At 38.3% G+C, this 14,798-nt stretch overlaps 1 protein-coding gene across 4 annotated transcripts in view; it reads right to left on the minus strand.

Moving 5' to 3' along the window:
* usp7.L (ubiquitin specific peptidase 7 (herpes virus-associated) L homeolog) overlaps positions 1-14,397 on the minus strand; it is a 70,106-nt gene extending 55,709 nt beyond the window's left edge. For 2 of the 4 annotated variants that reach the window (XM_018236289.2, XM_018236287.2), the window contains exons 1-2: positions 13,547-14,397; positions 2,610-2,714 (exon numbers count right to left, since the gene is read on the minus strand). In XM_018236289.2, the coding sequence (XP_018091778.1) occupies positions 2,610-2,714; positions 13,547-13,631 (190 nt within the window). In that variant the 5' untranslated portion in view covers positions 13,632-14,397. The remainder of the gene's footprint in view (positions 1-2,609; positions 2,715-13,546) is intronic. The other 2 variants (XM_018236290.2, XM_018236288.2) reach the window with 1 other exon arrangement.
* Between the last annotated feature and the right edge of the window lie 401 nt (positions 14,398-14,798).

Below are 14,798 nucleotides of genomic sequence, written 5' to 3' on the forward strand. Positions count from 1 at the left end.
GTGTGGAATAACAGAAGCCAACTTCCTGCTTTTCAGCTCTCTTTAGTCAGTGACTTTAAGTGGGGACAAGTGGGACACAACTGTTCAGTGAGTTTGCAATCGATCCCTAGCATGCAGGTGAGATTCAAAAGCAAAAAGTTATGACCCATGTGCCCCCCCCCCCACAAGTCACTGATTGGTTAGTGCAAAGCAGGAAGTAGTGTTCTTGCTATTATGTTAGACATCCAGTCACTCCAGCCTTTATAAATTACACATTTGGCTAATTAACGATAAGGTTACTCTAGGCCAAAGATAGAGTTTAAGAAGAAAATAAATCAAGACAGCAATATTACAAAAAGGCAAGATATATAGCTATAAGGATATTCCTGATTTAGCACCAGGGTCATCATATATGATTCAAATGGAATGCTGGCCATATATAGGCACCTTTTTATTTTGAAATACCTTCAAATTCCTCTAAAACTGATCTGCTGCAAAATAAGCTTGAAGCTGACACAATCGGGTTTTCACAATTTTGTGTCTCACTATTAAGGGCAATGAAACTAAGATCACTTTGTTGCCCTCAGGAAAAAGCTTCTACCACAGGCAGCAAAGTTCCGTAAAAATCCTTGCCAGTCATATTGGAATTTGTGCATGAAAAACACTTCACACGTGGCAAGTCTGTGTAATGGCTGCTTCTGCACTACTGCACATTACCAAAATGCTCTGACTTTGTCACATGACACATTGCCAAAAGGATATTGGTTTGTTCTGGTGTGTTTTGGCAAACTTCAGTTGGGTTTTTCTAATTTTTCTCAGCAGTAGGGTCTTCCAGGGTACCATAGAAAACGTTTCATGAAGTTGGTGATCGAAGGTACAAATTTAAACTTTTCTACGTTGTCTGAAGGTCAGCTTGAACCTGTCTGGAAGCTGAGTGAGGTTCTTTCACCACAATTCAATCATTATCTTTTATCTTTACCCAATTCTTGCCATGTGTTGACATCCAGAGAAATCCGCAAGATTGCCATTGGCCTCAAAAATCTTAATTACGATATGTATGGTGGACACAGGAACATGAGGAAGTTGTGATCAACACTAAACAATTTTAAACCATAAGTATTAGTGGAATAAGGGCCACAAAATGCATACAAAGAAAGATTCTCTGTACTCACCCATTATCAATACATTCTCTGTACTCACCCATTATCAATATACTAATACTATCAAGCTACTGTAAAATGGTGGACATAGAAGATAAATGTATAGCCTTGAGAGAAACCAATCATTTATCCCACCTCCTCTGTCTGCTCTCTCCATTGTTTTCTACATTTTATGTGTGGTGCACACAAACAATTCCACTGGTTCAATGTTTGTTTCTTGAAATCAATTACTTAAAGGAATTTTTCATTATAAAAACAAAAACTGGGTAAATAGATAGGCTGTGCGAAACAAATAATATTTTCAATCTAGTTAGCTAGACAAAAATGTAATCTATAAAGGGGAGAGACTGGATGTCTAATAGCCAGAACACTATTTCCAACTACTTTTCAGCTTTCAAATGGGGTCATTGACCCCACCTAAAAACAGATGCTCAGTAACACAGAGAAGCATAACATTCATCTTTCATGACAATGATGCCCTGAATGTCTTACGGTGGCCCAGTCAAAGCCCCTCAATACAACGGAGAATCTGTAGCCATCACTGTATACAATTCAATCCTGGGAATAAGAACAACCTTCCAAGTATGTACACATGGAAGCCCTTTTCTGGGACTACCAGATAAAAAATGTTCCTAAAACGAGGAGTAAAGCACTAAAATAGACTTAATTTTAAATAAATCTACTAAAAATTTAGCACAGCAGAAATAACTATTTTTTACAGTCTTAGGGGAAGGGCCCTTTAAACTGTTACATACATTATGTGATATATTTCTTATCTTTGGGCCTGCTTAGCATGACCATTCAGTTTCAAGGTGCTTCACTTTTTATGTTACATGGCCTATTAGCAACTCAGCAACTTTTCAAATGGTCTTCATTTACTTCTTAAAGTGTTTAAAAATATTTCTCTTTTTTTTTCTTTACTTATCTTTCTATTTTGAGGCTTTACTATTGATCTTCAATACATGTATTCACACCAATAACTGGTTGCTAGAGTAAATTGTACCATAGCAATCAGATTCTAGCTGCTAAAATCCAAAACTACAGAGCTGAACAAAAATAATTCAAAAGATATAAACAAAATAAAGACCTATTGCAAGATTGTTTTAGTATATCACGTTCTACATCATACTAAAAGTTAAAGGGCACCTGTCATCTGAAATAGTTTCCTCCACCAGAGATGCAGGCTTACAGAGCTCACACTACAGTTAGGGTAAGCAATAGCTCCCAGTGCAGACGGCCATGTTGGGGCACATAATGAGCCAGTGATGCAACTCACTTATTACAGGCATGCGTGTGACATAAGATTGTGAGAGCCAATGAAACACCAGAGAAGTGCAAAGTTTAAATTTCATATTAGAAAAACGGTAAATTATGAAAGAAAGCAAATAAAACAAAATTATTACCTGTATTTTCTAGTATTCACTTTAATGTAATGTGCTTTACTAAGATTTTTACAATTTCTTTCCTTACCATCTTCCATATCCTCTTCAGTGTTGTTATGACCATCTGCCATGGCAACATTGCCATTAATGACAGGATTTGGAGTGATTCTCGGAGGATCATCGGTGTCACCAGCTTAGAGGAGAGAGAAAAAAAAAAAAGTTAAAAAGTCCTGCATATTCCTGTTGCATATGAAGAGAATAGGAACAGGTTTACACTGATGCAACAATAATACATTTAAAGAGTGATTTAATTTTAGCCTGGTTTTAAGGCCGTTTTTTTTCTAACAATATTGAAACATTTTTACAAACTACCTGCAGAATCAGGAAATGAATTGTGTCATTTTGGATGCAGGGAGATAAACTGCTTCTATTATAAGAGAATATATATGTGGATTATGTTTATGGAGGCAGCAAATCCAGGATTCGCTAAGATCCAACCATCTTTTAGCAGGATTCGGCCGAATCCATATGCTTGGTCAAACTGAACCCAAGTATGGGAAGAGGCCATCCAATAGTAAAGTAGTAGGCAAAATATTTATAAGATTAAAAAAACTTTATTCTGACATGCATAAGTGGGCATGCATTTTTTTATTGCTACTTTTTATTAAGTCATCTTTCTATTCAGGTCTCTCCTATCCATATTCCAGTCTCTTAATCAAATCAATGCATGGCTGCTAGGGTTAGTTGGACCCTAGCAACCAGATTGCTGAAATGCCAAACTGAAGAGCTGCTGAATAAAAAGCTAAATAACTAACCATAAATAATAAAATGAAAACTGAATTGCATTTTGAATTACAAATTGTCTGAATATCACTCTCTACATTCATAATAAAGGTTCATTTAAAGGTGAACAACCCCTTTAAGAGCTTCTGTGAAGGAGAATATGGCAAAAGTAATTCTGTTTCTACGAACAATACTTTAGGGGTTGGATTGGATTTAACAGCTATTCTACAGCTATATGCCAGGTTCAATTATTATATAGGTTGTTTAAGGTTTTCCAATTGTTTTTGGTTGATTTAGTTTTAACTTTTTTTATTTAACGTTTTGGTTTAGAATTACCAAAAGATATGGGTTTTTGTTTGAGCTTTGACAGTGATAAAATGTCTTGTATGTAGTGTACTTAATTTCTTTCAACATGGAAAATACAATGGTATATTAAAGGATCATGAAAACAAAAAAATGGAAGCGTTTTAAAGTAATTAACGTATAATATACTGTTAGCATGCACTGGAAAAAGCGGTGTCAGAAATAGTACTATAGTTTATATACATAAGTTGCTGTGTAGCCACGGGGGCAGCCATTCAAACAAACACACAGCTTTTACCAGTGCAGAGCAACAGTACATTATATTTTAATTACTTTGTTTCACTTTTTGTTACGGTTTCGGTTAGGGTTTCTTTAATAACAGACAAATCAGAGGTACCATAAACTGAGGAGTGTGAGTTGAAGAATTTATGTATCGACTCCACAGCCCTGAAATTATCAAGGCTTGAGACCCCCTAATCTTTACTTAAGCACACTAGTATGTATTTATGGCACACCAGCATATGTTTTATGGAATCAGATGACTTTCTTGAGATTTCTTGAATTAGGTTTGTTAAATTATTCAACAGAAGTCTATTGGAACACTGTGTAGCAACAAAAATGATTTGACAGCAGAGATAAATGTGACAAAAATAATATATGAAAAATTAGTGCTCAGTGAAAAAAATACAATTTCTTGGGTTTATATAAACCTGCCTCTAAGCAAACATTATATGTTAATACTTTAAAGAGCACATTAATTTCATTGTTCCTGCTGCATCATTTTTTAAACAACAGAAACACTACCTAGGCTCACATATTTATATGAAATATTCTTTATCCTGGCTTGGGTATACAGGTCTCAATTATGATGGTGCAGATGATTGTGTAAAATAAACAGTACAAGCTTAGGTACGCTCATTTAAAATACTTTTTCCAGTGTAAAGGCATTTACATTCCATATATATATTCAAAATTCCATCAAACCATTCAAATCACACACACACACAAACAAACAGTTGGTGGCCTCAGTATCCTGCTACACCCCGTTATTGTTTTTTTTGTTATTATCGGGGCCTACACACCTTGTTGAAATTGAAGGGAAATGAATGGTGCAAAACAAAGGTAAAATTACTGAAAAAAAAGACTGCTTCAGTTTACTAAAAAAAAACACAATCTTTTTTACAGCAGAACAATTATCCCCAAAAAAAGCCCAAACTAAGAATGGAGTGGGTCAAGGACAAAAAGATGAATGTCCTGCAATAGCCAAGTCACAGCAGAGATTGCAAGTAATCTGATGAAAATTTGTATGGAAAAATGAACCAAAGATCACTACTAACTAGTAAGCAAAGCTAGCCTGTACAGGCTGTATCCCCTTTTTCAAAATTAGTTCAATGTACAGAGATTGTGCTGCATACTTTTGGTTTTAATTAAGAAACAGCTATGGTTGTTCTTGTACAAACAGGTTAAAATGTAAAAGTGAAACTAAAGCCACAGTCAACTTTCTGAACTTAATGAACAAAGTCAAACAAATCAGAAGTCCACCGAGAAGTCCGTCAGAAATATATGTCAGATAGGTATAGAGGTCCTTTCAGGTCAGGGTTGGACAGTGGTTTGATCTGGCAAAGAATCACCTGCCCGGTGACCATGACTAACAAGGCGAAGTTCCCATGCATCAACTTCTTTATTGTAAAGACGCAAGCTCCAATGTACAAACTAAAAGAATACTGGAAAACTGCCCGAAATCATTTAGGAAGCTTATTAAAGGAACAGTAACACCAAAAAATAAGTGCTTTAAAGTAATGAAAATATCATGTACCATTGCCCTGCCCTGGTAAAACTGATCTGTTTGTTTCAGAAACACTACTATGGTTCATATAAACAAGCTGTTGTGTAGCAATGGAAGATAAATGGTAAATAGTGGATAACAGCATTATGTTCTACAGAGCTTATCTACTATCTGCTGTGTAACCTGAGTCATTTCTCCTTTGAATGGCTGCCCCCATTGCTACACAGCAGCTTATTTATATAAACAATGGTGTTTCTGAAGCAAACAGCAGTTTTACCAGTGCATTATATTTTTATTACTTTAAAAAACAAATTTTTTGTTGTTACTGTTCCTTTATTGTCCCTATCAAGGAGAAAGACATTTAGGGTAAGGTCACACTGGGCATTTCTGCGGTGACTGGGCGTATTTGCGGTAACCAATCTCCCCGAACACCTTCCTGAGCTCACTCTGCGCTGTCTAAAATGAAAAATCGCCGGCGCTAATCACACACGGCGATTCATTTTCCGTTTTTCAATCAGGGCGACTTCGGAAAACGAACGCCAGGCCACTAAATCTCCCCGAAACGCCCAGTGTGACCTTACCCTTAATCTATCATTAAGTCTTTACAACCAGTAAAAGGCCACTGTTCCATGACAGCCTCAGTAGGGAACGAAAGTGTTGTAAATTAATAAAAATATAATGCACTATTGTCCTGCACTAGTAAAACTGCTGTGTGTTTCAGAAACACTACTATTGTTTATAGAAATAAGCTGCTGTTTAGCAATGGGGGCAGCCATTCAAATGAGATGGCTCAGGTTACACAGCAGATAAACTCTGTAGAACTTAATGCTGTTATCGGTTATCCACTATTTATCCTGTGCCATATAGCCTTTTTTCATTGTCCACCATTGCTACACAGCAGCTTGTTTATATGGACTATAGTAGTGTTTCTGAAACAAACAGATCAGTTTACCAGTGCAGGGCAACAATACATTATATTTTCAGGTGGTAGTATTCAGGCTATTATGTTAAGATATCCAGTCACTCCAGCCTCTTTATACATTACATTTTTTGGCTAACTATAGAAGAAACATTTTCTATTTTGCACAGCCTATCTTTTTACCCAGTTTTAATTTTTATACTGAACAATTCCTTTAAAAACCCCTATCTATGGTGCTTGACGAATATGACACACAATTGCAGTAAATGTGGGGTCTTTGATGCAGACTTGTATTATGGGCTTTTGTCCTGCCCTTTTATTAGCGTATGTGGGTAATTAGATTCCTTAATTTTAACGTATTACAAAACAAGAATTTTCACCAACTGGAATATCCTAATGCAACATCCAGGTGATGCTTTTTACTTTTCAATGTACGACATGCCTCAACCTGACTAATGGAAAAACAAGACTAGATGATGAAGCATACCTGCCACTTGGTGATGCTTTTCTATACAGGTATGGGACGTATTATACATTTCTATTTCTTATGCATATATATTTCTGTTCTCATATTAAGTCATTAAATAAACCCAATAGGATTGTTTTGCATCTAATTAGGTGAAATCTTAGTTACCATCAAGTACAAGGTACGGTTTTATTATTATAACAGAGAAAAAGGAAATCAATTTTAAAAATCTGAATTATTTAATTAAAATGGAGTCTGTGGGAGATGGCTGTCGCATAAGTTGGTCCTTTCTGGACAACATGGTTTTCCCGAAAACAGATCCCATACCTGTATTTCAAAAACACAGGTAAAACCAAATAACCCATGATTCTAAAACAACATTTTTCATTGCACTTTACATAAACACTGTAAATAAATGAGTTTATTAAAAAGACTGTCGCCAGAATATCAGTCAAGAGCAATAACCGAATGAATAACATAAAAGAATACTCCTATTAATAAGCTTAATTCATTCATACATAAGTAGATCCAAACTAGTTCATGCAGTTCCAAAAAATGTATAGGCAACAATACAGGTAAGTGTTAAAGGGATGGTTCCCCTTTAAATTGCAACTTTAAAGCTTGTAGCATGATGCAGAGACAACTGGCAATTGTATTACAACTCGTGGTTTTTGAGTTATTTAGTAAGTTCGGCAACTCTACAGTTAGGAACTTCATCAGCTATATGGTTGCTAGGGACTAAAATACCCTAGCAACCAGTCATTGATTTGAAAAAAATAAAACCCAACTGAAAAGCTGTTTAGAATTCGTCTTCCCATAACATACAAAAAAGACTTAAAAGATGAACCACCCTTTTAAGGGGATTGTTCACCTTCCAAACACTTCTTTTCAGTTCAGTTATTAGATTGTTCCCCAGAAATAAAGACAATTTTTTTCAATAACTGCATTATTTATTTTTTACTGGTTTTCCAAAATCTTAGTTTAAAGTTGAATGTTTCGGTCTCTGGTATTAAGAGTCTGGCAGCTCAGTAATTCAGGTGCCGATTCTGCGCGGTTACAATTTTGCAACATTTAGTTGATACATTTCTCAGCAGCATCTCTGGAGTATTAGCAACTATTGTATCAATTCTAACAGCTGCCTGTAATGAAACTCAGGGATTCTGCTCAGCAGGGACAAAGATAAGAAATGTATCAACTAAATCAATTTAGAACAGTTTACAGGGTCGGCGACCCCCCCTCCCAGAGCTGCTTTAGAAGTTGAAAAATTACACTTTACACTTCAATATTAGGAAAATGGTGACACATAGAAAATGGAAAGTTATTTGAAAAAGTCGTTATTTCTGGTGATCTATCTAAAAACAGCTAGTTGTTTGAAGGTGAACAACCCCTTTAAGGCTTTAACAGAAAACGGAATAATGTAACTAGATTATCACTAGCAGCATCAGCAATTCACCACTCTGAACCCAAAAAAACTGAATATTCAACAGTCCTTTGACAAAACTTATTTAATTACAGGAGCAACTTAATTGCTTATGGGAAGTGGACCAAAGTAGCAATAACAATTCCAACTGTAACATTATAGCTGCAACTCCCGTTCATGGACAAACTGTTCTCAGAATTTAATGGATAAAGATTATCAATAAAAATCAGAAATCCCCAAACGAATTTCTCTATTACTGGATGCTAATAGGAATAAGGATAAACTTTTTTCCAGCCACTGCACAAAGTCAGACCATGTATGGAACATATTATACAGAATGCTTGGTACCTGGAGAAGGGGTCAGTCATTTTGTACACCATTCCTTTAAAACACAAACTTTATAAACCCCAATAGGACTGTTAAGCACCCAACACTGATTTTTACTAGCTTAGTTACCAGTAGTATGTAAGTATAAAGGGATTTCAGATAGCTACAGTAATGACAGGTTATGATTTTATACGTGTCTATAAAGAGGGTACACGGCTTCCAGTCCAGGTGAATTTCAAATTCATTGAAATGTATATACTTCACACAGGTAAGCAGTTTGTTGTTCGCCTTAAAATTTCCCTTACATATGTATGGTTGAGTATGTAATGGACTTTTTGGCTCTATTTAATACAGTTTTTGGATCTCTTATCCAGACAACGACATCCATAAAGATCCAAATTAAAGAAAACCAATCTACCAGAGAGTCAATTTTAAGCAATTTTTTTTTTTTTTAAATGTATTTAATTGTTCTTTGTAATAATGAAACAGTAACTTGTACTTGATGTGCATGAAAAGTTAGTACAGATAGGACATCTGATATACCAGTAACTCAGCAGGCCCCAAAGAAAAACATTTTAATTTTTTTTTGATTTAACGATTCTTAGTATTTCACAAGGTAACAGTACCTTGTACATGATGGTAACTAGGCTGCATAAATCATTTTTTGCAGCAAAACAATTCTATTGGGATTTTTAAATATTGTTCTTTAAATAATGTTCTTTAGTAGCCTGGAATGGTGATCTAAAAACGTATTAAGATAAGAGATCCCATACCTATATACAATGGAATGCTTGAAATGATATAGCCCAAACAATGGTCCAATAGCTGGTCAGTTCATTTTGTGATGTCATCAAACAATGCTATTAAAAGGTGAGTCACCCCTTTGGAAAAACACAATAAATAAAAAAAGGTGAACCACCCCTTTCAATATGGGCTTAGTATGTCGACATTCATATTCTAACACTATTTGCAATTGTTTTTAATTTTAAATATATTTCAGCCTTTGCATAGCAAAATTAAGAATCACAGCGTTTACTATGTTCAGAATGTTGACAAGCAAAGGCTAACTTGATACCAGGGTGCCTTTCAAGCTAAAAAATATTCTGCAGGATAAATTAATCTAAAGGTGGCAAACATTAGCACCCCCAGTGAATCGGACAGGTTGCACACCGTGTAGAGGGATATTCTGAGACAATTTGCAATTTTTTTTTTATATTTTACTATTTGTGGTTTTTGAGTTACAGTATTTAGCTATTTATTCAGCAGCTCTCCACCAAGCAATCATGCATCCATTTGAATAAGAGACTGGATTATGACTAGGAGAGGGCCTGAATAGAAAGAGGAGTAATAAAAACTAGCAATACATTTGTAGACAGAGTATTTTTTAGGAAAGGGTCAACGACCCCCATTTGTAACCTGGAAAGAGATAAAAGTGCTAGGCACAAAAAAACCCATATATAATGAAGACCAATTGCTAGGAATTAGACATTCTATTACATACTAAAAGTTACCTTTAAGGCATAATTCTACTACAATATCTAAAGGTATAGTTGCTACTTTCTATGCTATGAAATAAAAGGAGCATCCTCAAATAGTGCAGTACATTATCACCCGATAAAATTTATAAAACAAGGCAACATATGTTCTGCCGGTCCCCTAAAGCAAGAGAGTAAACTTTTATCTGCCACTTGAGTATCTTTTACCCGTGCCAGTGTCCCAGTGTCTCACAGTGCAGTGCTATTAGTCCTCATAGCGCAGCAATTTTGGGAACTTCTCCAACAGCTCTGGTGGGCCATTTAAAGGGATACGGTCATGGGAAAACTTTTTTTTTTTTTTTTTTTTTTGAAAATGCATCAGTTAATAGTGCTGCTACAGGAGAAATCTGCACTGAAAACAATTTTTTTTTATATTTAACTTTGAGATCTGACATGGGGCTAGACATATTGTTAGTTTCCCCAAGTGTACAGTCATGTCACTTGTACTCTGATAAACTCAGTAACTCTTTACCAATGTATTGCAAATTTGAGTGATATCACCCCCCTCCCTTCTACCCCCTAGCAGCCCATTAGCAGAACAATGGGATGGTAACCAAATAAAAGCTAACTGGTAGATATAAGAACAGCACTCAATCCATGTCCCATAGACTGTCAGAAAGCAGTTCCATCCTAAAGTGCTGGCTCTTTCTGAAAGCACATGGCCAGGCAAAATGACCGGAGATGGCTGCTTACACACCAATATTACAACAAACAAATTACACTTTTTGGGTTAGGAATGAAATTTTACAGGGTAGAGTGAATTATTTGCAGTGTAAATAATGCAATTTAGAAATAAAAACTACACCATAAAAACCATGACAGAATCCCGACAATGACTATGTATTTAGAGTGCTGGAGGAAACCGGAGTAACCAGAGAAAATCAGAGTACCAGGAGGAAACCCATGCAAACAAGAGGAGAACATACAAACTACTTGCAGATAATGCCCTGGCTGGAATCAAACTCAAGACCCCAGTGCTGCAAGATTCCCCACTGAGATATGCAAGAGACTCAGAGGTACCAATCTCAGCAATACCACCAAATTGCTTATGAAAGGAAGTATACTGGTCACCCTGTTAAATGTTATCTGTTGATTTACAGATTTCTGCCCTCTCTGCTTCACCTCTCTCATATTAGTCTGCCTTGAATTTCTTCAACAACGTAAAGTCTTAGATCTGATCTCACATAGGGAAAATATTATAAATAAACACAGATTAAACCAGACATTAAAAAATGTTCCTCAATACGCAACATTTATAGTATTACAAACATGGATTGAAAATTCTACATTAGAGGGTCTGAACCCGTTGTACTATAAGCAATGACTCTGCACAAGTGTATGGGAGCTGGGAAAATAATGCAAATTAGACAGGCGGTGCATCAAGCAGTGCTCCCAGTAAACATGGTGTGACTCTACATTTGTAGATTTTTGCTCGTCACAAAGATATGGAACTGATCATGACCTGCTTCCTATGCAATCATAAATACTGTACAATTTTCCCCAAGCAATCACTTTTCCTCTAATAGTAACCAATAATGCCAATACCACTCTAATATGGAGTATACAAAGTAGCTTTTTTAGCGACTATATATCATTTTGGGCCACGAAAGGTCCTTAACAAATGGCCCTTCAGTGAGGCTGGAATAAATCGCAGCAGTTGAAAGATCTGTAAGCTGAAAACTCTACTACCCGAAACTCAGAAAGTTTGCACTAAAATAAAAGGCTTCCCCTATACCCTCTTTCATGATATCAATAACCAATCTATTTTTTTGTTATTTCTTGAACAAAAGAGGGAAATGTGACTATTTAATAAACCACATACCCAAGACATTCTGCAATCATTTAGGTGGAAAGGGAGCGATCATACAAAGTCTGGTTGAAATAAATCACCCACCCTTTTACCAAGCAAAAAATGTATTATCCAAAAGGTTGCGCCCCAGGTGTTATTGCGGTTTGCTTCTTATTTCAATATACATACATATGCAGTGTGTGTCCTTTTAAGTGGAATGCTTCAGTCATGGGGATCTCGCATGTTGATGGAGCACAACTTCAGTAAGGGATGTGTCACAGATGCATCATTGTAGGAAATGTACTTTTAAATTTGTAAATAAAAAATATGAAATAAAGTGGGCCTGGGTATTTACGTGGCACCCATTTAAAGTGATCCTCAACCAGTAGCTTGCAAGAAACATGTTGCTCACCAACCTCTTGGATGTGGCCTAGAAAGCAGGTGCTTATTTTTGAATTCTAGGCTGAGAGGAAAGTTTTTAGTTACACAAAAACCAGGTGTACTGCCACAGAGCCTCCTGTAGGCTTCCAGTCCACATAGGGGCTACCAAATAGCCGATGACAGCCCTTATTTGGCACTAGGGTTGCCGTTAGTTTACCGTCCTGGCCGGTAAAAATGATGGTTGATCCCATTGTTAGTAATTAGGGATGCGCCGAATCCAGGATTCTGCATTTTTCAGCAGGATTCGGCCTGGCCAAACCGAATCTGAATTTGCACATGCAAATAAGGGGAGGGGAGGGAAATCACGTGACTTTTTGTCACAAAACAAGGAAGTAAAAATTGTTTTCTCCTTCCCACCCCTAATTTACATATGCAAATTAGGATTTGGTTTGGTATTCAGCCGAATCTTTCACAAAGGATTTGCGGGTTCGGCTGAATCAAAAATAGTGGATTCGGTATTTTTTTCCAGAAAAGGTGGCAACCCTGTTTGGCACCCCCAGGAATTTTTTGCATGCCTGTGTTGCTCCCCAACTCTATTTTTGAATGTGGTTCGCGGGTAAAAAAAAAAAGGTTGGGCACCCCTGACTAAAGCTGGCCATAGACGCAAAGATCTGATCATACGAATCGTATGATTTCCGGACCGCGTGTGTGAGATCCCAACATTTTTTGTCCGGCTGAAGGGTAATATCTCCGCGTGTATTGCCGATCTGATGATATTCAGAGGGAGACTGTCATTAGCTTTGGTCAGACATAACTTTCGTACGATTGCTGTCAGGGGCAGAACATTGGCTGATCTGTTCTTTTCTACTTTATTTGATTGGAATGGTTAGTGGCAGAAAGGGAGATGGGGAAGTCCGATCGCACGATGATTCGTATGATGGGATCTTTGCGTCTATGGGCAGAGAAGCTGAGAGAGAAGCTGCAAGCTTAGAGAGAGAAGCTGCAAGCTCCCTGGCTCCTCACACCCGCATGACAGAGCATCTGATGAGTAATGAACATGGATGCTGCTGCTGCACACACAGGGCTAATGGGGATGCTGGGTACCACAAGTACTGTACTGAGCAATGCACAAGGTTCCTGCTGCCTCCCAGTTATTTTTAGAGGCAGTAAGGAAGATGTAGGCCAGGAATATAAGGAACTCCATTTGATCTAGAACTACAACTCCCAGTAACCCCCATGTGTGATGGCGGCAGTTATCCATTGCCTATGTGGTGTATGGGGATGAGAGAGGGGAGATAATAAGAGATCACATGTACCTTCCATCTCCATGTCCTCGGGTTCGCTGAGTTGCTGTTCCCCGGGTTTCTGTTGTTGTTGTTGCTGCTGCTGATGGTGGTTCATGTTTCTAGGCTGGGCCTCGGTGTCCTCTTTGAGTCCTGCTCGCTGCGCCGGCTGGGACTGCGGGGATGGGGTGGAAAGCAGCGGCGGGGCCTGCGCAGCAGCAACAGCCTGGGCCTTTCCCGCGGGATGCGCTGGGGGGAGAGCAGAGGGCGCAGGCGGCAGAGAAACGCGCACGTATTTACTCGCTATTCGCCCAATTTCGGCGCCGTTAGTGTGAGATTGGGGGATTTCGGGGGGAGGCGATTACTTCTCCCCCCGGGGCCTTGAGCGGCTACCGGTGGAGAAACACAGGAGCTCACAGACTCCACGCGGGTTGCTATTAATTACACTGAGCAAGAAAGGTTCCAACAGTAAATGGGCCTCGCAGCTCCCGTGCTGCTCTCCGGTCCCCTCCCCCTGCTCATTGGTCGGATCCCAACGCAGCCGGTGCAGGCCTGATTCACTGCAAGCCCCCACCTCTGCTTATGTCCAAAGTCTCATTTAAGGAGACCTCTGCTTCTAGTCTCACTGGAGGGACATAAGGGAGAAACAGAGGCTGGCGGAAAGAGTGACGACTTACTCCCCTCTAGCTCTTTCTTTCCCTTGGACCCCTCTTCTGAGCTATCCTGCTTGATCAGCCTCTGTGTGGAGACGCCAGGCTCTCAAAATGGCGGCTCCGTGAAATGTCACATCCGCATGGAGCAGCAGCGTGAGAAAGGGAGGGGAAGAAAGAAAGGAGGGGGGAGAGAGATAATGAAAGCGTGAGACCTCCACCTTCCCTCCCTATCTCTCACACACTCGCTCGCCTACTACTCTACCACTAATAGCCGAGGACTGGCTAAAACATTTGCTTTTGTTATTATAATGGGCTCGAGGCGAAATGTAACATAATATGTTACCTCCTCGGTGTTTGCATTCTGCAAACTATGGTTCATATACAATACAATGCAACTGAACGCCACTATATAAAGTCTTTTATATTTTGTGATAGAAATAGCCTAATATTTAGGCAGGCCCAGACTGTGGGTTCTGGCAAATGCCAGAGGGGCTGCTGTATGGTTCCATAGGAGGTTACCATATAGTGGGCTGGTAGGAGGAGGCTGTTTGGGCCTCTGTGTACTTGGATTGGCAGGGCCTATTTTGACTCCCAGTCCAGGCCTGTATTTAGGACAGTAAGAATTAATCCTA

This window comes from Xenopus laevis, chromosome 9_10L, assembly GCF_017654675.1.
Source record: "Xenopus laevis strain J_2021 chromosome 9_10L, Xenopus_laevis_v10.1, whole genome shotgun sequence".
Classification (NCBI taxonomy): domain Eukaryota; kingdom Metazoa; phylum Chordata; class Amphibia; order Anura; family Pipidae; genus Xenopus; species Xenopus laevis.